General features: G+C 38.6%; 1 protein-coding gene across 10 annotated transcripts in view; it reads left to right on the forward strand.

The window, feature by feature from the left end:
- Nucleotides 1–23,750, forward strand: part of NRF1 (nuclear respiratory factor 1) — a 135,886-nt gene that overhangs the window by 28,630 nt on the left and 83,506 nt on the right. For 4 of the 10 annotated variants that reach the window (XM_072784540.1, XM_072784549.1, XM_072784547.1 and 1 more), the window contains one exon: nt 22,272–22,503. In XM_072784540.1, coding sequence (XP_072640641.1) covers nt 22,281–22,503 — 223 coding nt within the window. In that variant the 5' untranslated portion in view covers nt 22,272–22,280. Of the gene's footprint in view, nt 1–22,113; nt 22,162–22,271; nt 22,504–23,750 lie in introns of those variants that run through there. The other 6 variants (XM_072784544.1, XM_072784548.1, XM_072784545.1 and 3 more) reach the window with 2 other exon arrangements.

Below are 23,750 nucleotides of genomic sequence, written 5' to 3' on the forward strand. Positions count from 1 at the left end.
GACTCCAGGTTCTGGCTTCTTTCTACTTACACTATAGCACCTCTTAGGAAAAGAAAGAAAAGAAGGAAAGAAAGAATATTTGTATAATAATTTATAGAGCACATTTTTAAAATTTCTCCAGGGGCTACTAACTTATTTATGTAGTTATCTGTTTTTATAGATGTTTGACATCCATAAAGAAAATCGACAAATCTGTAAACTGAAATGTGATAGGTAATTGCAAACCAGTGTTATATTGTCCCTTAGAAAAGATAATAGTGGCACTTTTATAATTGATTTGTTGAGAAATTAACCTAAATAATAAATGTTGACATTAACATTTCTAAGAATATAAGTGTAGTTCTTATATTGTTCAAAAAATGAGCAAAAATAAATGTTAAAAAACAATTAAAAATAGTTTTTAAAACAGTTTAAAAAGCATCTAAAAGCAGTTAAAACAAACATACTTAAGCTACCAATTCACTACATTCTACCCAGCATTTCTACATGAATATCAAACAGGTTATCTCAGTTGTTCCTCTGACATTCATCCCATTTCAGTAAAGCCTGAAGACTATTGTGTTCTTCCACTTGCTCAAACCAAAAACCTTGGAGTCAACCTTGACTCCTCTTTCACTCTACCCTGCATCCAAATAATCCGAAAATCCTAGCAGCTCTACTCTTAACATCGCACCTCCACGTCTGTCTGCTACTTTGGTCCAAGCCATGCTTTTCTTTCACTAGCCTTATAATTGGTCTTCCTCTACTCTTCTCCCTCCCTTCAGTCTGCTCTCACAGAGCAGAGCAATGAGGCTTTAAAATCGTGAATCAGAAAATCAGATCACATCTCTGACCTACTCAAAACCTTCCAGACTGCCTGTCTCACTCAGAGTAAAATCCAAAGATCTATGTAGCCCTCAAGGCCCCACAAGCCTGACCCTGGCTAACCTTTCTGACCTCATCTGCCCTTGTCCCCCAACTTAGGGTGCTTCAGGCATACAGGCCATTTTGCTATTCCTCTATCACACCAGGCATGGTCCTGCCCCAGCATATTTGTATTAGCTGTTCTTATTGCCTGGGATACTCTTCCCTCAAGTATTTCATGCTATCTCTCTCATTTCCTACAGATCTGAGCTCAGATATCTGGTTAGAAAGGCAGTCCTTTTTTTTTTTTTTTTTTTTTAAAGATTTTATTTATTTATTCATAGACACAGAGAAAGAGAGGCAGAGACACAGACAGAGGGAGAAGCAGGCTCCATGCAGGGAGCCCGATGTGGGACTCGATCCTAGGTCTCCAGGATCACACCCCAGGCTGCAGGCAGCGCCAAACCGCTGCGCCACCGGGGCTGCCCCAAGAAAGGCAGTCCTTGACCAGCACCCTCCCATCCCCCTGCCTCCCTTCTTCCTGAAATATTTCATATATATATATATATATATATATATATATATATATATGAATGAAATACACACACACATATATACATATATATTTATGTATATACTTGGGTTTTGTTTATTGTTTATCTCCCTCTGTTAGGATGTCAAAACCAGAGGCACCTGGGTGGCTCAGGTGGTTAAAGTGTCTGACTTCAGCTCAGGTCATGATCCCAGGGTCTTGGGATTTAGCTACACATCGGGCTCCCTGCTCAGTGGGGAGCCTACTTCTCTCTCTCTTTCCTGCTAGTGTCCTCTGTCACTACCTCTCTCAAATAAGTCAATAAAATCTTTAAAAAAAAAAAAAAAAAAGGATGTCAAATCCAAGAATGCAGGTATCTGTTTTGCTGTCTCCTCTGTGTCTGCATTAGTGCTTGACATAGTTGGTAATAATCACCTATGTGTTGAGTGAATGAATGTATTGAATCTCTTGGCAAGTCATTATCTCAACTTTCCTTTCACTGGGCTTGGTACTGTTGACTTCTCCCTTCATTTGGCCACTGATGACACTGCTGTCTTCTCATTCTCGTTTCTTCTTCTAATCCTCTCATTATTCTTCATATGTTACTGTTTTTTCCTCTTTAATACACCCTTTGAATATTCCCCAAGTTTCCTTGCTCCTTTTTGTCCAACTTTACATGTTTACAACTGTTACATACATTTTCTGGTCAGTTTGATTCGTGCATCTGCTTTCCTTCCCATCTCCTTGTTGATGAGTTCTACACTTACACCTGCAGCACCACTCCAGCTATGGGGCTCTTCAGATAGCTTAGGTGAATATTATCATAAACTATCTTTCTCTGTAGTTCTGCTCTTTTCCTGTTCCTTGCCTTGGTTAATGAGCCACTGATTAATCAGCCAGAGAAGTGGCCGTCATCCTGGATTTATTTTGTCCTCACTGTTCTCATCCAGTTGTTCACTAAGCCCTTTCCATTTTCACCACTTAAGTATTTCAGACACCCTTTCCCTCCCCATTGTCTTAGCTCAGGCAACTGTGAGTTCCTCGCATGGACCATTGAATTAGTGACCTGACTGGCTTCACTGACCACCCAAGCCATTCTTTAGCCATCCAGAATTAGTTATTTTATTTTATTTTTTTTTAATTTTATTTATTTATGATAGTCACAGAGAGAGAGAGAGAGAGAGAGAGAGAGGCAGAGGGAGAAGCAGGCTCCATGCACCGGGAGCCCGATGTGGGATTCGATCCCGGGTCTCCAGGATCGCGCCCTGGGCCAAAGGCAGGCGCCAAACCGCTGCGCCACCCAGGGATCCCCAGAATTAGTTATTTTAAATAGTGAGACAGTGAATACACCATCCATAAATTGTGCATTATTTATGGAAAATACAGTAGATATTACCTTTCTTTTATTTTTTTTTAAAGATTTTATTTATTTATTCATGAGAGACACACAGAGAGAGGCAGAGAGACAGCCAGAGGGAGAAGCAGGCACCCAGCAGGGAGCCTCATGCAGGACTTGATCCCAGGACTCAGGCATCACGCCCTGAGCTGAAGGTAGATACTCAAACACTGAGCCACCCAGACATCCCTAATATAGTAGATACTAGGGCTTTGGTTACTGGAACTTGACCATTCTGCATATATTTGATTTCCAGTGATTGGTTTGGTCCCCATTTTTACATGTTTTTTATTTCATGTTTCCATAATAATCTAATCTCAAATAAAAGGGACTTTTGTACTATTTAAAATTTAGTTTTCAAATAATTTTTATTAAAATGGTATGATTACAAACATAAAAATTATGTGCACAATTCTCCTTTTTTTTTTTTAAAGATTTTATTTATTTACTCACGAGAGACACAGAGAGAGGCAAAGACATAGGCAGAGAGGCAGGCTCCATGTAGGGAGCCCGATGTGGGACTCGATCCCAGGACTCCAGGATTACGCCCCGGGCCAAGGCAGATGCCCAACCGCTGAGCCACCCAGGCGTCCCATCCATTTTCCTCAAGAAACTTTTTTAACAGTTTTGTTCTCTATCTATTGAAAGTGGGAGTGGGTAATTTGCTAGATCATTTAAAATGAATGAAGAAGAATATGAAATCAGTTGCCCACTCTGGTGCTCACTGAAGACTCTTGCTTCAAAAGACATGGCTTTGAAACTTCGTGAATTGCATTTATTCCTGCGGCTGGAGAGCATTGTACCAGGCTTCTCAGATTGTAGGAACCAGTCCTCAATGTAGCTGTATCTTTTCAGGCAGAGATGGTGGGGGCTTAAGGAGGCATGGTAGGCAGCCTGGGGTAGTAACTGCAGGTACAGTTTTGAAAAAGTACTTCAATATGCATATTTATAGTGCAAATTTGTTATAATACGAGTTCACTGTACCCTCAGTAAAACCCAAATTTTGGCTTGAAGATATGCACATGATAGTGTGGGATAGCAGTTAAGGAGCCCAAGCCAGTAATGGTCAGATTGTACTCCAGGACATAGGGCAGGTCTTTGATGGACTGAATGGAGCACTTGATTAGAAAGCAGGAGATGTGGGTTTGGGTTTGCCACTAACTAGAGATGTTACTTTGGGTAACTCACTTAACCTTTCTGGGTCTCGACTAAATCTGTAAAATGAGAAAATCAGACTAGATGGTCTCCAAGGTCTTATGTATTTTTTTTATTTTTTTATTTTTATTTTTTTTAGTTTGCCTTTGGTTAAAGGAAAGCTCTATGGGGAGTAGAACCTGACTAGTTATCAAGATAGAAAGATATAGTTAATGAGAGTCAAAGTAAGTAGTCCCAGCTTTTCTTAGCCAACCTTTATCTGGGAATTATTTGTACTTCCTAAAAAATCTAATAGTAGGAAAAGCTTACAATGAAAGAACGTCTCCTGCCTCATCTCTTTTCTTCTATTCTCAGCCTTACTGTCCAAAGACAATGTTTAAAACCTATTTCACTGTTTTTGTTTTTAGCTTCTCCTGAAGTCACTTTCATAAGATTTATTAATATGTATAAACTTCTGTTCCTTATTCATCAACTTTAAGCAATATCTTGTAGATTTTTTATATGAAAAATAAGAACTCACTTTTTCTGCCTCTTCCTCTCTCCATCTCCCATTAGTTGATAATTATATTACTTATAGACTTGTTATCTTTATAATTTTAAGTGATAACTTTTTTTTTTTGATCCATCAACTTTCAATAGGGTCTTAATCTGCCATTATATAAAATGGTATAAGTACCCTTGCCCTTCCTGCCCTCTTCCTATATTCTACCTTTTGGGAGCTATCCTTCCCTTTTTCATTGTCAAGGTTAATGTTTTCTTCCTGCCCTTCATCCACTGCCAAGTATTATGTGGTCATTCTTATGTTTAGATTGTTGGTTTTACTGCATTTCCTTTCCATGCCTGCTAGAATAGTCAGAATCATAACTGTGTGATGAAACAAGGTTTTATGTCTGTTACGAGCTAAGGAGATAATCAGGCATATGTGAAAGACTTTAGGAAATCATTCATTTATTCTTTATTCAACAGATATTTATTAAATATCAGAATTGTCATCACAGTGCTACTTATAATAGTGAAAATTTGGAAATAACCTAAATGACTTTAGGGAATTAGTAAAATAACTACTGTACATATTTACAGAGAATGCTCTGCAAACATTAAAAACTGATTTGAAAATGTTAATAATATAAACAATTTTATTCTAATGTTAAATTTTAAAATGTTTATAAAACAGTATGTACACTTGGGCACCTGACTGGCTCAGTGGGTAGAGCATGTGACTCTTGATCTCAGAATTGTGAGTCTGAGTCCCATGTTGGGTGTGGAGATTACTTTAAAAAAAAAATAGTATGTACCCTGTAGCCTCACTTTTTAAAGTGAACAAAATAAAACCAACTATATAAAAAATTTGGCAGTTGGGGGAAGAGGGATGCTAGAAACCTATATAATCAAATTGTTGGCTTGGTAACCTGGCCATCTCAGGTTGTAGTGATTTGTTTCTTCTTTGTTTTTCTCATCTGTATTTTTTTTTTTTTTAATTCATTGCAGACTCAGAGACGTAGACATAGAAATAGAAGCAGGGTCCTCACAGGGAGCCCGACTGGGGACTCAATCCCCCGACCCAGATCACGCCCTGAGCCGAAGGCAGATGCTCAACCACTGAGCCACCCAGGTGTCCCTCTCATCTGTATTTTCTGTTACCCAAAAACAATTTGTTGCTTCTATAATAATACATTTAAAAAATATTTTATTTATTTACTTGAGATAGAGCGAGAGCAAGCAAAAATATTTTATTTATTTACTTGAGATAGAGCGAGAGCAAACAATTTGTTGCTTCTATAATAATACATTTAAAAAATATTTTATTTATTTACTTGAGATAGAGCGAGAGCAGCCCCAGAGCATGCATGGGGCTGGGGGTGGGAGTAGAGCAGAGGGAGAGGGAGAAGCAGGCTCTCCATTGAGTAGGGAGCCCGACTGGGGGTGCAATCCTACGACCCTGGGATCATGACCTGAGCTGAAGGTAGACACTTTAACCAACTAACTGAGCCACCCAGACACCCCTATAATAATACATTTTTAAACTAAAAATAATTAAGAATTGCCGGTCATAGGTTTTCTTGGAATACTAACACTAAAACAATCTGGGAGTACCTGATAAGAATTCAGTAAATATTTGTAAAGCGAATGACAGAATGATTGAATTGCAGATTTGTAGATCTATATAGTATTGACACTTATACCTTCATAATTTTATCCAGAGACAAGTACTAGCTCAGTTATCTCAGAAGAAAAATGATGCATTGAACTGTCCTCCAGAATCTAAGGAACAGCTTTAACTAACTGAATGTTGGCTGTGTAATGACAGATCCAGCAGGATTGAGGCCCATCACAGAAGCAGCCAGGCAACAATGCTATATTTCACTGAGCAGGATCTGAAATAAAAGTGTCCTTTGTGCTTATCTGAGATGAAGGGGTGGGACTTAGAGCAATTTAAGTTATTTCCCCTTAATAGAAATTGAGACAGTCTCTGATCCTGCTATCACATGACAACTACTTATTTGATTTTTGGTAATTTGGGGAGCAGCTGTGGACAAATGATTTTTCTGTAAAAAGAACCAGCTGTGCTCTGACCCGGTAGCAAATGCCTAGGCGTACTAACATCCCTATCCACTATGTTCTAAACCAGGGATAGCTCCAGCAACTCACTTGCTTTTTATTGATTTTTGTGGCTGTTAATAAGCATCTAAATATTTGCAAATGCATTTTCTAATCCCTTTTATTGTTGTCATCGACCCTCCATTCAGGGCACTGTGATAGACACAGGGTTATAAGATGTTTTACAATGTGGATAGACTACTTTCCTCGGAGGGATAGGTCAGCATTAGCTTTATTTTTAGAAGATTAAATTACAGTGTAAAGAAAGAATCTGGAGTGAAGGCAGCCAAGGGCGTGTTCCTTTCATCTACAGACTTTTACAGATTCTGCTGTCTGGATATTCATTGATGCCCCCTCATTATACCACGTGATTTCACAAGCTGTTGCCTCTGCCCGCAGTGCCCTTCTTCATTCTGGCACCTGACAAACTCCTGGCTGAAGGCTCATCTCCTTTGTGATATCCACTTGATGTCCTTGCAGCCTTGTTTTCTCTGTGCTTATTAGCCCACTGGTGAATGTGATTTTTGCTTTTTTTAAAATGGCACATGGCTTCTTACTTAACTATTAATTTGTACTTATGTTTTTAAGCTCTTATAACCCAGGGGATTAAGAAACACAATAGGGGAATTGGGTAGGTAGGGTCTTCTATAATGAATAAAAGAAACCTTTACTTTGGATTATGAACATCTGTAGGGCAGCTGAAAGTCTTTTTTCTATCTTTCAACCTTTTTTTACCCTTCAGTGTTGAATTTTCACAAGGGACAGATTGGTCTGAATTATTGTATAAACCTACTTTATTAGAAATTTCTTTAACAGTGATGCCTGTGGTTAGAAGCAAATCATTTCAAAACTTAAAAATAGGGATCCCTGGGTGGCGCAGCGGTTTGGCGCCTGCCTTTGGCCCAGGGCGTGATCCTGGAGACCCGGGATCGAATCCCACATCGGGCTCCCAGTGCATGGAGCCTGCTTCTCCCTCTGCCTGTGTCTCTGCCTCTCTCTCTCTCTCTCTGTGTGTGACTATCATAAAAAAAAAAAAAAATTAAAAAAAAAATTAAAAATAGAGTGTAGAGGGGCACCTGGATGTCTCAGTTGGTTAAGTGTCCCACTCTTGATTTCAGTCCAGGTCATGATCTCAAGGTTGTGAGATCAAGCCTTGAGTCAGGCTTTTTGCTCAGTGTGGAGTTGGCATGAGATGCTCTCTCCCTCTCCCGCTGTCCCTCCCCCTGCTTGTGCTTTTTCTCTCTCTCTTTATAAATAATTAAAAAAAAAAAAAAAAAAGAATGTAGAGCTGTACCAATGTGGTAGCCACAGCCACATGTGGTTAAGTTAAAATCAATTAAAACTAAACAAAATTTAATTTTTAATGCCTTAGTTATAGTTCTCACATTTTCATGTGGTTAGTGGCTACTGTTTTGGACAGTGTAACTTTAGAGCATTTCCATTGCAGAAATTTCTATTGGACAGTGCTCATCTAGAACCTATAGAAGAGTTCATGTATTTTAAAGCATTTGGTGAAGTAGATTCACCTAATTCTTCTTTTCTGTGGAAGGGTGTTTGTTCCATTTGAAGAATTTTAAGCAACTTGAAATTACCTGTGCTTTCTTTACATTTTTCTTTGGTTATGGCACCCTCTAGTGTTTCAGCTTTGGTGTAGCTATGTTATCATGAAAAAAATATTTGTGATTTGATTCCAAGAACATTGAAATATTTTGGAAAATTTTGTGTATATATGCATTTTTCTAGGGAGGAGGTCTGTAGTTTTCACACATCCTTAAAAGGATGCCATAATCCAAAAAAAAAAAAAAAAATCAAGAACTACTCTCCAGTAGAGATCATTCCTTTATATGGCCAAAACTTTATTATTTTTTTAAGTGATCTCTACACCAAATGTGGGACTCAAACCCACAGCCCTGAGATCAAGCATCATATGTTCCACCAGTTGAGCCAGCCAGGTGCACTTGGCCAAAACCTTTCAGTTTGTGATCTATAAGCATTTTATTCTCCCAATATAAAAATAAATCATGGGGCCACTGGTGGCTCAGTTGGTTAAGCGTTTGACTCTTGATCTCAGGGTGGTGAGTTGAAGTACCATGTTGGGCTCTATATTATGCATGGAGCCTACTTTAAAAAATAAAAAACTCGACAAAATAATAATAAAATAAATCATGTAATCCTCCTTTTGACATTTCTGATGCTTTGCTTATATTTCTATATGGAATTAATGATAATAATATGTAATACATAGTACCTATATATCATGTCCCATATTAAGTACTTGTACATACTAACTCATTTGGTCCTTAATTCTATTAAGTAGGTTCTATTATTCTCCCCATTTGAGAGATGATGAAACTAAGGCATAGAAGTCAAGTGGAAGCTGAGTGAAGTAAGTCAGTCGGAGAAGGACAAACATTATATGTTCTCATTCATGTGGGGAATATAAATAATAATGAAAGGGAATATAAGGGAAGGGAGAAGAAATGTGTGGGAAATATCAGAGAGGGAGACATAACGTAAAGACTGCTCTGGGAAACGAACTAGGGGTGGTAGAAGGGGAGGAGGGCGGGGGTGATTGGGTGATGGGCACTGGGGGTTATTCTGTATGTTGGTAAATTGAACACCAATAAAAAAAAGGGGGGGGAAGAAGTCAAGTGGAACTTCTCTCGGGTACTAGTGAATGGCAGGGAAAAGACATGAATCCAATAATACTTCAGCTTCAGACTGCAGTCTTAATCACCTTGCTGTAGAAGTGGGGTTAAGCCTTTAAGCAGGTATGAGGTGGAATGAAGAGGAGACTTTGCATACCCTTGTACACTTTGTGTCCAGTTATATAATAAAAAAGAGGGGCACCTGGCTGGTTTAGTCAGTTGAATGTGTGACTCTTGATCTCAGGGTTGTGAGTTCAAGACCCACATTGGACATGGAGCCTATTTAAAAAAATTATTTTTAAAGAAAAAAATAATAACTAAATTGCTGCAAGCCACACTGGAAATTATAGTTAGTACCCACAATGTCTGCCAAGAATTTAGAGTGGTAGATGATTTCTTTGATTGGTCCATATTAATTGAAAAGTATGGCAAATCTTTTTGTGGCTGTCACTATTATTTCCATAAAAAGACATTTATTGTATTACTGTGATGTTGATTTTGATGTTTCTGAAATGTTAGATTTACTAAGTACCTGACTGGCTTAGTCCATAGAACATCCACCTCAGGGTCCTGAGTTCAAGGCCCACATTGGGCACAGAGTTTACTAAAAATTAAAAAAAAAAAAAGAAAAAGGTAGGTAAGATACACTCAAACAGATAAAAGTTTGTATTTATATCTTCTACCTCCCTTTCTATCTGTACCCTCTTCTTCTAAGTGTCCCATTTCTCTTTCCATATTTTTAGATTATTTTTTTATTTATTCATGAGAGACATAGAGAAAGAGAGGCAGAGACATAGGCAGAGGGAGGAGAAGCAGGCTCCATGTGAGGATCATGATGTGGAACTCGATCCTGGGATCCCAGGATCACACCCTGAGCCGAAGGCAGATGCTCAACCTCTGAGCCACCCAGGTGCCCCTAATTTAGTCTTGTTTTAATGACTTATGAGAGTTAAGATTTTGAATTCAACTTCCACGTGTATGGAAACAGAAACCTTAGTGGTGGACTTACAGAAAAAAAAAAGTCCTTAGAATTTACTTTATCGACAGTATAAAATATCAGTACATTTTATTACATCAACTTGTGTAAGTCAGTATAAAGTTTTGCTGCTTACCAGCACCTTATGAGTTATTTCTATTGAGGGTACATATTTTCTTCCCTTTATTATCAGTGAAGGCCTAGTAAACCATAGGAGATATTTCAGAGGATTTAATTCTGGGGTTGGGTTACACAGGTGTTGGAAGACTGAAGGGGCAAGAAGTAGACACTGAGGTAATGCAGATATTAATAATTATGGGAAGCAGCCACCACCCCTAGGGCTGAGAAGACTCTAGGAGCTCAGAGGGGGCCCCCACACAGTTGGTGTCTGTATCTCTGAGTGGGATGCCAGGCAGCTGGTGCAACAACTAGGGAAGAAGAGGCACAGCTGGAGTTGGGAAAAGGGGCTATGCTCTTTGCTGAAGCAACTCTGATAGGAAGGAGAACAGCAAGGAAACCCCTTCTCACCCTCTCTTCCCAATTTTCCACTTAGTAAAACCTAACAGGGGGCAGGCAAGTCTGGTAAAGGTTGGCTGATCCAGCCCAGAGCTGGGTCAAGAGCACTTCAGAGCAAGTATATTCTAGAAGGCTTGGAAATGAGGGACAAGAGATGAATGGCCAGGATAACCTGATAGGGAAATTACAGAAACTGTGATGCCTGGGGTTTGGCTGTAGTAATTAAAATATGCAACCAGTTACCCCCAAACATTTATTAAAGAGCAAATTATGATAGCTACTATTCATAAAGACTTGATGGACCCAAGCCTTGCCTTCAGTGAGCTTACAATTGTTTTCACAGTACCGTGGATACTCATCCTTAAGTCATTGTGACATTGTGTGGTAAAGCTTGTTTTTCTCATGTATTATATAAAAGCACTATTATTAACTGGATTCTTGGGCTGTTATTAATATTAATGAATATTTACAAATTTTATCAGCATATCAGAATGAAAAATATTGCAGTCATACAAAGTTTTATTACTTTCAGATACTCCAAATGAGGAGTTAGTTTTATACAAGGCAAGATGATTTCTACACTTGAATGTGCTGTTCTCTTGATTCTTAGCATAAAATAGGCATTTGACTTTTCTAGTGACAGTTTGCTTTGTATGTTACTTAAATATTTCAAAGACTCAATTTGAAAGGCAACATTGTAGTTATTTGTATTTATTTATTTATTTATTTATTGTAGGGTATTCAGTTAGAATTTTTATTTTCTTATACATTTATTTTTTATTGGTGTTTAATTTGCCAACATATAGAATAACACCCAGTGCTCATCCCATCAAGTGCCCCCTCAGTGCCCGTCACCCAGTTATTTGTTTTTAAAGTCTATTTTGGTCGAAATCAAAGTACATGCTCATGAGTAAAAATCAAGTAGAAGGATTTGTAATAAAAAATCAATGGCCTTTGCCACACACTTCCCTGCCCCTAGTCCTACTTTTCAGAGACAACTGTCTTTGTTTATAGTTTAACTATTTTGTTTATGGTATTATCACACAATATTTCCTCCATGACTCTGAATAATAACTTATCAAATGTGGACATTTTGTACTTCCTCTGTGTAAGGATTACCTCACAGTATTTTCTTTGTTCCCCTCTATTTTTGATGGTTACATTGTCATACTGAGTTCTTCCATCAGCTCTTGATAGCATCTCCTGAACCCCTGACTGCCTGAAGATAGGATGTCATGATCCTAGCCATTCCTACATTTCCCCATCCCTCTCCCACCTCATTTCTCTCCGCTTTATCTACTGATATCTACTTTTACATTGCCGCGGTTCGTAACTTTTAACATTCTATTTTGTACTATATTTAATTTTCTGTATTTTTACCTGTAGTTGGAGTCTGAAAATGGAAAACAATAAACTGCCTACCTGACTTTGGCTTCATTCCCCGCCCCCCTCCTTTGGAGAGCCCAGTGGTGTGGGAATATTTTTTTTTTTCTTTTTTTTTTTCTCCTAATTTCACCAGTGGACTATTTGAAAGAGAATATTCCTAGGAAGGTCAGATGGATTCTTCTTGTCTTAAGCTCCATTTATTACTCAGAATTAAGCTATGTTTTTACCCTTGCTTCTATTTTCACCTTGACTTTTTTTTTTTTCACCTTGACTTTCTTGTGCAGTTTTTTTCTTCCTGCTGTGTTGGGATTTTGACCCACTACTCTGCATTCCCTTAATAATCAAATCCTTGGGCAGCCTGGGTGGCTCAGTGGTTTAGCGCCATCTTCAGCCCAAGGTGTGATCCTGGAGACCGGGGATCGAGTCCCACGTCAGGCTCCCTGCTTGGAGCCTGCTTCTCCCTCTGCCTGTGTCACTGCCCCCCCCCCCCCGCCCGTCTCTCATGAATAAATAAATAAAATATTAAAAAAAAAATACTCTAAAAAAAAAAAGAATCAAATCCTTTTAACTTTAAGCTTTTTTGAGAAAGGCCATTCTGTTAGGTGAAATTTCTATCTTAGTTATGAAATTTAGATTCTGGACATGTCTGGGAATATAAATTTGAGCCTCTTGGTTTTCCTGTCCTTGCTCTAGACTGTAGACAGTCTTGCTCTGAGACTTTCCTTTAGGCAGTTCTTGCAGTTTTTCTTTTGATATGATAATGCTATTGATTAGTCTAGTGTTTTCCTTTACATTTAGTTATACTTTGATTAGATTTCCTGCCCTGCGCTTCCTACTTTGATTTTTAAAATACTATACACTTAATCTTATCCATTATGTGTGGATTAGATTAAATCGAACTCTGTTGGACATGTTCTCCAAATTCCAATAGCTTCCTAATAATAATTCCAATAGGAATTATTGACTGCAGCTACTAGGGTGCTGGGAGGCAGGCGAATCTGTTTCTCTGCCCTCTTCATTACCTTCCAGTGCCGCCCTTACTGGCCTGGAATGGGTAGAGCAGGAGCTGCTTGTACCAAACTGCCCCTCTTCAACCCATGGTAGTTTATATAATAAAGAAGAATCTTTTTTTTTTTAATTTTATTTATTTATTCATGAGAGACACAGAGAGAAGGCAGAGGCACAGGCAGAGGGAGAAGCAGACTCCATGCAGGGAGCCAGATGCGGGACTTGATCCGAGACTCCAGGATCATGCCCTGGGCCAAAGGCAGACACTTAACAACCCCTGAGCCACCCAGGCGACCCAAGAAGAATCTTTAGATAAAAGTGCATGTTGCACCCATGATGAACCAGGCTAAGAAAGAGACTTTACTAAACTTATGAACTGCTATGTTATTGTTTTGAAGAATGAATTTCTTGGAGTGTTGACTAATCTGCTGAACACCACTGGCTCCAGGCATACCTTTTCATTTGCATGTGGCATTTAGGTTGCTTTCACCTTGTTTCTCACATCTGTTCAGAGGAATCACTCACTGTTGGGCCCATCTGCTGGTTCTCCATTATGCGCACTATCATGAAGTTATACTAGAGTTGTAGGTGCTCTACAGTCTCCTTATTTTACGTCTAGGAGAACAGTATCTTGGTTGCTGGAGTTAATATAATAAAGGAAGGACTTTTTTGGATGCCTGGCTCAAAACCTTTTGCACACAATTAAGAAAACCATATTCTTAGAGCTGGTTGTCTAATTTAAAGATGAAGAAATTGAGGCCCAGTCCTTGCAAGACTAGTCAGGTAATGAGTCAAGAAGGACCGTAAAGACCTGGGAATTCAGGCATCATCGTCATCATTAATATTGAGTTTTTATGTGCTAGGCATTGTGTTTCTCACTCTATCTGGATGATCTCATTTAATCCTCATATCCTTTGAGCACAGGTATTATCATTTTCTTTTTGCTTAAAGACAAATGTTGAAATTGAGGCTTAGAGGTTAAGTAATTTGTCCCAGGCATCCTGGATATATGATCATAGTCTGTGCTGTTTTTATTATTTTTTTTAAAGATTTTATTTTTATTTATTCATAGACACAGAGAGAGAGGCAGAGACACAGGCAGAGGAAGAAGCAGGCTCCATGCAGGGAGCCCGATGTGGAACTCGATCCCAGGTCCCCAGGATCACACCCCAGGCTGCAGGCGGCACCTAACTGCTGCACACTGGGGCTGCCCTGTGCTGTTTTTAAAATTGTTACTATCTAATATGTTTTCAGTTATTAGCAGTTTCTATCAGTTTTGTTGTCCACAGAATCTGACTGCTCATGGATGAAAACGAAAATGCTTTACTAGAAATGAGTGGGTGGGTGGTTATGATAATCTCTAGCAGTATCTGGATGCCAGTCATATTTGGCTCTAAAAAAACTGTTTTATGTGTTATTTTATGAAATCATTGGAAATATCATTTACAAGTATCCCACTCTAGCTCAAAGAAGTCTGAAATACCTTTGCCTTTGCTTTTTACAGAGTGCTGAATAAAAGTGGTTTAGAGAGGCTGAAGGGTGGGATGGGAGAGAAGTAGAAAGAGATGAGGCCCTGGGCACAAGTGACAAGCCTGTGAAACAGACATCCCTATTGATGTCTGCCACAAACCGCATTCTGCAGGAAAGAATGGAAATCCATTACACCAAGTGCATAGCCGACAAATCCCTTTGAAAAGCAGTAAGATACTATCTAATCCCAAATCATTTAAAAACAATTTTGAAGTATCCAGAATTTTAAAATGCCCTAAGTAATTTGTCTCTTACACTAGAAGAACAGTGAAATGGATGGGAAAACAGTAATTTCATGCTGTTTTACTCTCGTATATTATGTTTAATTGTGCAACTTAAATACTCTGTTAAAATTGCATTTTAGATATGTACAAATCTGGAGAGTAGGATATAGTCCCTTGAATATTCTGAAACATATCAAACATAATATGGAAGAAACTTTACCAGATAACTTTCTTTAAAAAAAAAAAAAGAAAAACTTATTTTCATATAATTTTAGACTTTTAGAAAAGTTGCAAAAATAGTATAAGAACTCTAATTACTTACATTTCCCAAATGTTAATGTTTTACTGTGTTTTCTTTATTTTTTCCTCTTTTAAATAATACTATCTTACCATGTACATCTTCCAAAGCTCCATTTGAAGAAGCCATCACTTGGTTTGGATGGAAGAAACCATCCATTTGAAGGTATTATGCCACGCAGAGATACAGGGCTGGGGAGATAACCTCAAGCAGAAGAGAAAGTGTGGAAAAGGGGGGCGGTCAAATGATAGATGAGTGATTTCCTAATCTTTTTGGATTTGGGGCATCATGTGGTTGTTTTATTTTGTAATTAAGGTGAATTTAATTTTGAAATACAGAATACTCCTAGAGATAACTGAATAGTCCCAAAGTTAAGAATTGGAGTTAGAAGCATGAGTTACGATATGTACAGTGGTGTGACAGTAACAAGAGGTAATTAAAAGAGGGAAAAAAATTGAAAATAGCACAAGAATATAAAACAGAAATCCAGAGCATCCAAAGGTGAAAATATAGTCATCTACACAGAACCAGTCACCTGAAGAAAAAAGCATAACAGGATAGGGCTTAAAGCATTCGTCTTTGGGGTGGTTGGGGGCGGGATGGGGGTAGGGATCCAGGAAGGAAAAAAAAAGAAAGCAATCACTTAGAGAAACCAAGGATTTTTAAAGTTTGCAAAGAAGGAAAAGGAGAGTTTTACAATACAGTAGAATAAAAATGAGAGAACTTTGCATGAATAGATAATTATGTGCTTTTTATTTGGAGCCATAAGGGTTATATCTATATGGCTGCCCCCCCCCCCTTTTTTATTAGTTAACTCTAGATATGCAGTGCTGTATTCTGCTGCATGCTGGTTGAATTCCAAACTTGGCATGGGGGGGTGAGTTATACATGTAGAGATTGTTAGTGCACCAGTTGAACACTCAGCTTGTCAGTATGCATCAAAATTTAAAATATACTCTTGACTGAGAAATTTTACCTTTAAGAATTTATCAAAACATTTAAAAATTTTATTTTCAGTATAGTTAACATATAGCGTTATATTAGTTTCACATATACAATATAGTGATTCAACAATTCTGTACATTACTCAGTGACTCTTAATAATCCCCTTCGTGGGATTCCCCCCCAACTTCCCCACCACCATCTGTTTGTTCTCTATAGTTGAATCTGTTTCTTGGTTTGTCTTTGTTTTTTCATTTATTCGTTTTGTTTCTTAAATTCCACATATGAGTGAAATCATATGATATTTGTCTGTCTCTGAATTATTTCAGAGTATTGTACTCTGTTTTGTTTAAATCAAATAATATGCAACGTTTTTAAAAAGTTAATAAGTGGGGGATCCCTGGGTGGCTCAGTGGTTGAGTATCTGCCTTCAGCCCAGGGCGTGATCCTTGAGCCCCGGGATCGAGTCCCACGTCGGGCTCCCTGCCTGGAGCCTGCTTCTCCCTCTGCCTGTGTCTCTGCCTTTCTCTCTGTGTCTCTCATGAATAAATAAAATCTTTAAAAAATAAAAATAAAAAATAAAAAGTTAATAAGGGCTAGATTTATTATTCTGCTCAATGATAGTCATTTATTCTTTGCACAATAGTTACACTGGCGTCAAGGATGATTTTTTTAATAGTAGAAAAATATACATATTATTTATTTGAGAGAGAGCACATGAAAGAGAACACAAGTGGTGGGGGGCAGAGAGGGAGGAAGAAGCAGACACCCCACTGAGCAGGGAGCTCCTTGCAGGGCTTGATCCCAGGACCCTGGGGATCATGATCTGAGCTGAAGGCAGACACTTAACTGACTGAGCCACCCAGGCGCCCCAGTTGATTGATTGGTTGATTTGAGAGAGAGAGAGAACATGCATGTGAGCAGGGGGAGTAGTAGAGAGGGAGAGAAGCCGACTCCCTGGTGAGCGTGGGGCCTGATGGGGTTTGGATTCCAAGACCCTGAGATCATGACCTAAGCTGAAATTAAGAGTTAGACACCCAGGGCACCTGGGTGACTCAGCTGGTTGTTCCATGCTCAGTGGGGAGTCTGCTTGTCCTTCTACCTTTCCCTTTCCCTTGCCTCTGCCCCCTGCTCCCCACTCATGCTTTTTCTTTCTCTCTCAAATTATAAATTATTTTTTTTTAAAAAGTCAAATTCCCAACCAACTGAGCCACCAAAGTACCCCTTAACCATTTCTTTCTTTCTTTTTTCTTTTTTTTAAGATTTATTTATTAGAGAGAGAGAGTGTGTGAGAGCATGAACAGGGGGGAGGGACAGAGGAAAAGGGAGAAGCAAACTCCTGGGTGAGGAAGGAGCCCAGTGTGAGGCTCGATCCCAGATCCTGGAATCATGACTGGAGCTGAAGGCAGACGCTTAACCGACTAAGCCACCCAGGTGCCCCAACCCTTAATCATTTCTAAGTGTACAGTTAAGTAGTGTTAAGTGCATTCATATCGTTGTATAATCTCCAGAACTCTTTTTATCTTGCAAAACTGAAGCTCTATACCTGTGAGGCAATTCCTGTTTCCCTTCCCCTCTCAGCTCTTTGCAGCCAACCTTGTACTGTCTGTCTCTACGAAATTGACTACTTTAGAGACCTCATATAAGTGGAATTACATAGTATTTGTCCTTTTTGACTGACTTATTTCCCTTAGCCAGAGTATCCTCAATGTTCATCCATGCCATACCATGTGTCAAAATTTCTTTTTTGTCTTTTTTTTTTTTTTTAATTTTCTTTGAGGTATAATTGACAAATTGAGGGGAAGGTATAATTTTCCCATATACCCTCCCTGTCCCCACACTGGCATGGCCTTCCTGAGTATCAGCATCCGACGTGTTAGAGTGGTACATTTGTTACAATGGTTGGGTCTATATTGACATATCATTATCATCCTATAATTCACATATGGTTGACTCTTTGTGTTGTACATTCTATGGGTTTGGACAAATATTAAATGACATATTTTCTACTATTATAGTATCATACACAGTAGTTCACTGCCCTGCAAAATTTGTGTTCCCCCTAATCCCTGGCAACCACTAATTCTTTTCTATCTGCATAGTTTTGCCTTTGCCAGAACTTTTTTTTTAATAATAAATTTATTTTTTATTGGTGTTCAATTTTCCAACATACAGAACAACACCCAGTGCTCATCCCGTCAAGTGCCCCCCTCAGTGCCCGTCACCCATTCACCCCCGCCCCCCGCCCTCCTCCCCTTCCACCACCCCTAGTTCGTTTCCCAGAGTTAGGAGTCTTTATGTTCTGTCTCCCTTTCTGATATTTCCTACCCATTTCTTCTCCCTTCCCTTCTATTCCCTTTCACTATTATTTATATTCCCCAAATAAATGAGACCATATAATGTTTGTCCTTCTCCGATTGACTTATTTCACTCAGCATAATACCCGTAATACCCATAATTCACCACGTTGAAACAAATGGTGGGTATTTGTCATTTCTAATGGCTGAGTAATATTCCATTGTATACATAGACCACATCTTCTTTATCCATTCATCTTTCAATGGACACCGAGGCTCCTTCCACAGTTTGGCTATTGTGGACATTGCTGCTAGAAACATCGGGGTGCAGGTGTCCCGGCGTTTCATTTCATCTGTATCTTTGGGGTAAATCCCCAGCAATGCAATTGCTGTGTCGTAGGACAGGTCTATTTTTAACTCTTTGAGGAACCTCCACACAGTTTTCCAGAGTGGCTGCACCAGTTCCCATTCCCACCAACAGTGCAAGAGGGTTCCCCTTTCTCCACATCCTCTCCAACATTTGTTGTTTCCTGCCTTGTTAATTTTCCCCATTCTCACTGGTGTGAGGTGGTATCTCATTGTGGTTTTGATTTGTATTTCCCTGATGGCAAGTGATGCAGAGCATTTTCTCATGTGCTTGTTGGCCATGTCTATGTCTTCCTCTGTGAGATTGCTGTTCATGTCTTTTGCCCATTTCATGATTGGATTGTTTGTTTCTTTGGTGTTGAGTTGAGTTCCAAGTTCTTTATAGATCTTGGAAACTAGCCCTTTATCTGATACATCATTTGCAAATATCTTCTCCCATTCTGTAGATTGTCTTTTAGTTTTGTTGACTGTATCCTTTGCTGTGCAAAAAGCTTCTTATCTTGATGAAGTCCAGAACTTCATATAGTTGCAGTCATAAAATATGTAGCCTTTTCAGGCTTCTTTTATTTAGCTATTCATTTAAGATTCATCCATGCCTTTTAATAGCTCGCTAGCTCATTTCTTTGTAGTGCTAAATAGTGTTCCATTTTTTGGATGTTCCATAGTTTATCCATTCACCTATTAAAGGATACTTTGGTCACTTCAAGTTTTAGCAGTTATGAATAGGCTGTAAATATTTCTGTAAAGATTTTGTAGTAGATAAAAGTTTTTAACTTCTTTGGTAAATACCAAGAAGCACAATTGCTGGGTTGTGTGATAAGAGTGTGTTTAGTTTTGTAATAAATTGCCAAACGTCTTCCAAAGTGGCTGTACTGTTTTGCATTCCTACCATTAATAAATGAGAATTCCTGTTGCTTCACATCCTCACCAGCATTTTGTGGTGGTGGTGTTTTGGATTTTAGCCATTCTCATAGATGTGTAGTATTATCTTGTTTTAATTTGCAATCCGGTAACGACATGATTGAACATCTTTTCACATGCTTATATGCCGTATCTATAACTTTTTGGTGAGGTGTTTTTTCAGGTTGTTTGCCATTTTTAAATCAGGTTGTTCATATTCTATTGCATATTGTGGAAAACAGCTTTATCAGCTGACTTTTTACAAATATTTTCTCCCAATCTGTGCCTTGTCTTCTCATTATCTTCATAGAGAGTATCTTTTTTCTTTTTTTTTTTTGATTTATTTATTTAGGGATCCCTGGGTGGCGCAGCGGTTTGGCACCTGCCTTTGGCCCAGGGCGCGATCATGGAGACCCGGGATCGAATCCCATGTCGGGCTCCCGGTGCATGGAGCCTGCTTCTCCCTCTGCCTGTGTCTCTGCCTCTCTCTCTCACTGTGTGCCTATCATAAATAAATTTTAAAAAAATTTAAAGATTTATTTATTTATTCATGAGACACACGGGGAGAGAGAGAGAGAGAGGCAGAGACACAGGCAGAGGGAGAAGCAGGATCCATGCTGGGAGCCCAACGTGGGATTGAATCCCGGGTCTCCAGGATCAGGCCCTGGGGTGAAGGCGGCGCTAAACCGCTGAGCCACCCAGGCTGCCCAATTTTTTGGGGTTTTTTTTTGATTTCTTGTGTAGACAATTATGTCCTCTTGAATAAACACAGGGTTTTCTTCCCTTCCCAATCAGTATACCTTTTATTTCTTTTTCTTCCCTTACTGGACTATCTATAGGACTTCCAGTACAGTGTTGAAAAGGAGTGGTGAGAGGGAATATCCTTACCTTATTCCTAATTTTAGTGAGAAAGCTTTTAGCTTCTTGGCATTAAATATGATACTAGCTGTAGATTTTTTATATATATAAAAAAATATATATTTTTACTCTCTCTTTGAGAGAATGAGCATGTAGAGGAGAGGCAGAGGGAGAGAATCTCACACAGATTCCTCATTGAGCACAGAGCCTGCCACAATGCTCAACTCTGAGATCACAACCTGAACCAAAACCCAAGAGTTGGTTACTTAACTGACTGAGCCACCTGGGTACCCCAATTTGAAAATCGGTAAGGGAAGTTCTTGTCTTCTTATTTTTTTTTTTTTTAAGATTTTATTTATTTGAGAGAGAGCATAAGCAGGGGAAGTGGCAGAGGGAGAGGCAAAAGCTGAGCAGGGAGTCGATGTGGGGCTTGATCCCAGGATCATGACCTGAGTTGAAGGCAGAAACTTAACTGACTGAGCCACCCAGATACCCCTGTATTCCTTCTTTTTAGAGGCTGAATACTATTCTTTTGTATATATATCTACATATTTTATGTACCCATTTATCCATCAGTGGTTAGTTGTGATACTTCTACATTTCTGGCTATTTTAAATGATTCTGCTATGAACATGGGTGTATAAATAGCCCTTTGAGACCCTGCTTTCAGTTCTTCTAGGTATAATTGCTGGAAGATAATTAATTATTGGATCATAGGGTATTCTTTTCAGTTTATCAAGGACCACTATGCAAAATTTTATAAACAAAAATATTCACCACACTGATGTTTATAAAAGCAAAATGTGGGAAGCAGCCTTGGCACGTATCAGTAGGTGATTGGTTGCGTAATTATGGCACATCCATACAATGAAGTATACTGCAGCTGTTTAGAAAGGTCTGTATGTTTTGACGCATCAAAATGTTTAGATAGATTGTAATATGAAAACAAATTATAAAAGAGTATGTGTAATATGAACCTTTTTTTAAATGAAGATTTTGTTTATTTGAGAGCGAGAGCATGAGCAGAGGGGAGGGACAGAGGGAGAGAGAGAAGCAGACTCCCCACCGAGCAGGTTGTCCAACACGTGGGACTCAGTCCCAGGACCCTGAGATCATGACCAGGGCCAAAGGCAGATGCTTAATCAACTGAACCACCCATGTGCTCCACATATGAACTTGTTTTTATTTAAAATCATATCTATGTATGTATGCTTCAAAAAATTCTTGTAAGGTTAACACATTTCCGTAGATTGAGGGGGATGAGGGAATAGATTATAAGTGCAGTAGAAGAGGAGACTTTTATCTTACCACTTTACAAGTTACTGCATCATATCAGGATTTACAAGAAGCACAGTTTTATATGCAGAAAAACCAATTTAAGTGATTGTAGTTTTGGAAAAAATAAAGCTTAACTTCCATTTGTCTGTGAAGTACAAAGAAAATGTTAAGTATTTCTTTTACTTACTAATTTTTTTATTTCTATAATGGCAAATGCAAGTCACTGGGATCTTTAAAATATCTTTTTATTGTTACATGTAATATCAAGAGTATTTACTCTTATGTGGCCTGACATATAAAATTAGCACAGTGAATTTCTACCAAAATGATTTTACATAAGGAAAATGTTCTACCATTTCTAGGTGATGTTTGAATGGTGCTTTCCATTTCCTATGACTTGGTGTGGTGAGGTATGTAGTAAAATTGCAGGCTTCCTCAGCTCTTGCGGAAAATATTGCTTAGTTTAAGCATTGTGTTACATTACACATTGAATTCTGTTCTTTGCCATTTCTTCTGACAGTAGATCTTCATGGAGGAACACGGAGTGACCCAAACTGAACACATGGCTACCATAGAAGCCCATGCAGTTGCCCAACAAGTACAGCAGGTCCATGTGGCCACCTATACTGAGCACAGTATGCTGAGTGCTGATGAAGACTCACCTTCTTCTCCTGAGGACACATCTTATGATGATTCAGACATACTCAACTCCACAGCGGCTGATGAGGTAACAGCCCATCTAGCTGCTGCAGGTAATGTTGTTTGGAACAGAAGCTCTTCGGTTTTTTGCTTAATTTTTGGTATTGTGCATATCTGAAAGGGCCTCGGATGTAGGCATTGTCATGTATATCTTCATATCACATTTTCACAGTTTTTAAAGCCTTTCATCTACAGCTTATGCTTGTATTCTACTGAGACTTAAGATGTCACATACTATTAATGTGACACATACTAATTAATCACATACTATTAATGATTAGACTTTGGTTTTGTGTTTTCATCCATTCCAACAACCTTTTGACTTTTAACTAAAGCATTTAGTCCATTTACATTAAACATAACCATTGGTATGTTTAGGTTTAAATTTATCATGCTTGCTATATATTTTCTCTTCATCCCACTTTGTGTTTACTTTTCCTTTGTGTTTTGGAGGGACCGAAAAGTTTAAATTTTTTTTCTTGTTAGTTTGAAAATTATACACACTTTTATTATTATTGGTACCCCTAGAAACTATAGTGCATCCTTAACTTATTTAGAAGTCTTCTGTAGTTGATACTTCTGTCCTTTTTAGGGACAGTGCAAGTCTCTTCAAACCCTTGAATTTTATTACCGCCCCTCCTGACCTATATGCTATTATTCTGTGTATTAATTCTTTGTATATTTTAAGCTATACAAGACATTATTTTTGTTTCATACATAGTGTTCATTTTTTCCTTTATATCCAACTTGACTTCTGAGAGTTTTTCTTTTATCTAAAGATAACATTTAGTATTTTCTTCAGCATGGAAGTCTCAGTTTTTGTTGGAGAATGTTTTTTATTTAACCTTCAGTCTCAAAGAATGTTCTCATCAGGTATAGAATTTTAGGTCGACACTTATTTTTTTCCCCTCGTATTGAAGATACTATTTCTGCTGTCCTCTGGTTTCCATCCTTGCTTTTGGAATGCAGCTATTTCATTTTAACAGGTGCTCCTTTGCAGGTTATCTCCCACATAGGTCCCTCCTCCAACTCTTCTTAAGATTTTCTCTGTCTTGGGGGATCCCTGGATGGCTCAGCGGTTCAGTGCCTGCCTTTGGCCCAGGGCGTGGTCTTGGAGTCCCAGGATCGAGTCCCGCATTCGGCTCCCTGCATGGAATCTGCCTCTCTCTCTCTGTGTCTCTCATGAATAGATAAATAAAAAAAAAATCTTAAAAAAAAAAAAAAAAAAGATTTTCTCTGTCTTTAGTTTTTTTGTTTATTTTTCTGTCTTCGGTTTTTGTGATATATTTGGCTTTGGACT

This window comes from Canis lupus, chromosome 18 (assembly GCF_048164855.1).
Source record: "Canis lupus baileyi chromosome 18, mCanLup2.hap1, whole genome shotgun sequence".
NCBI lineage: Eukaryota > Metazoa > Chordata > Mammalia > Carnivora > Canidae > Canis > Canis lupus.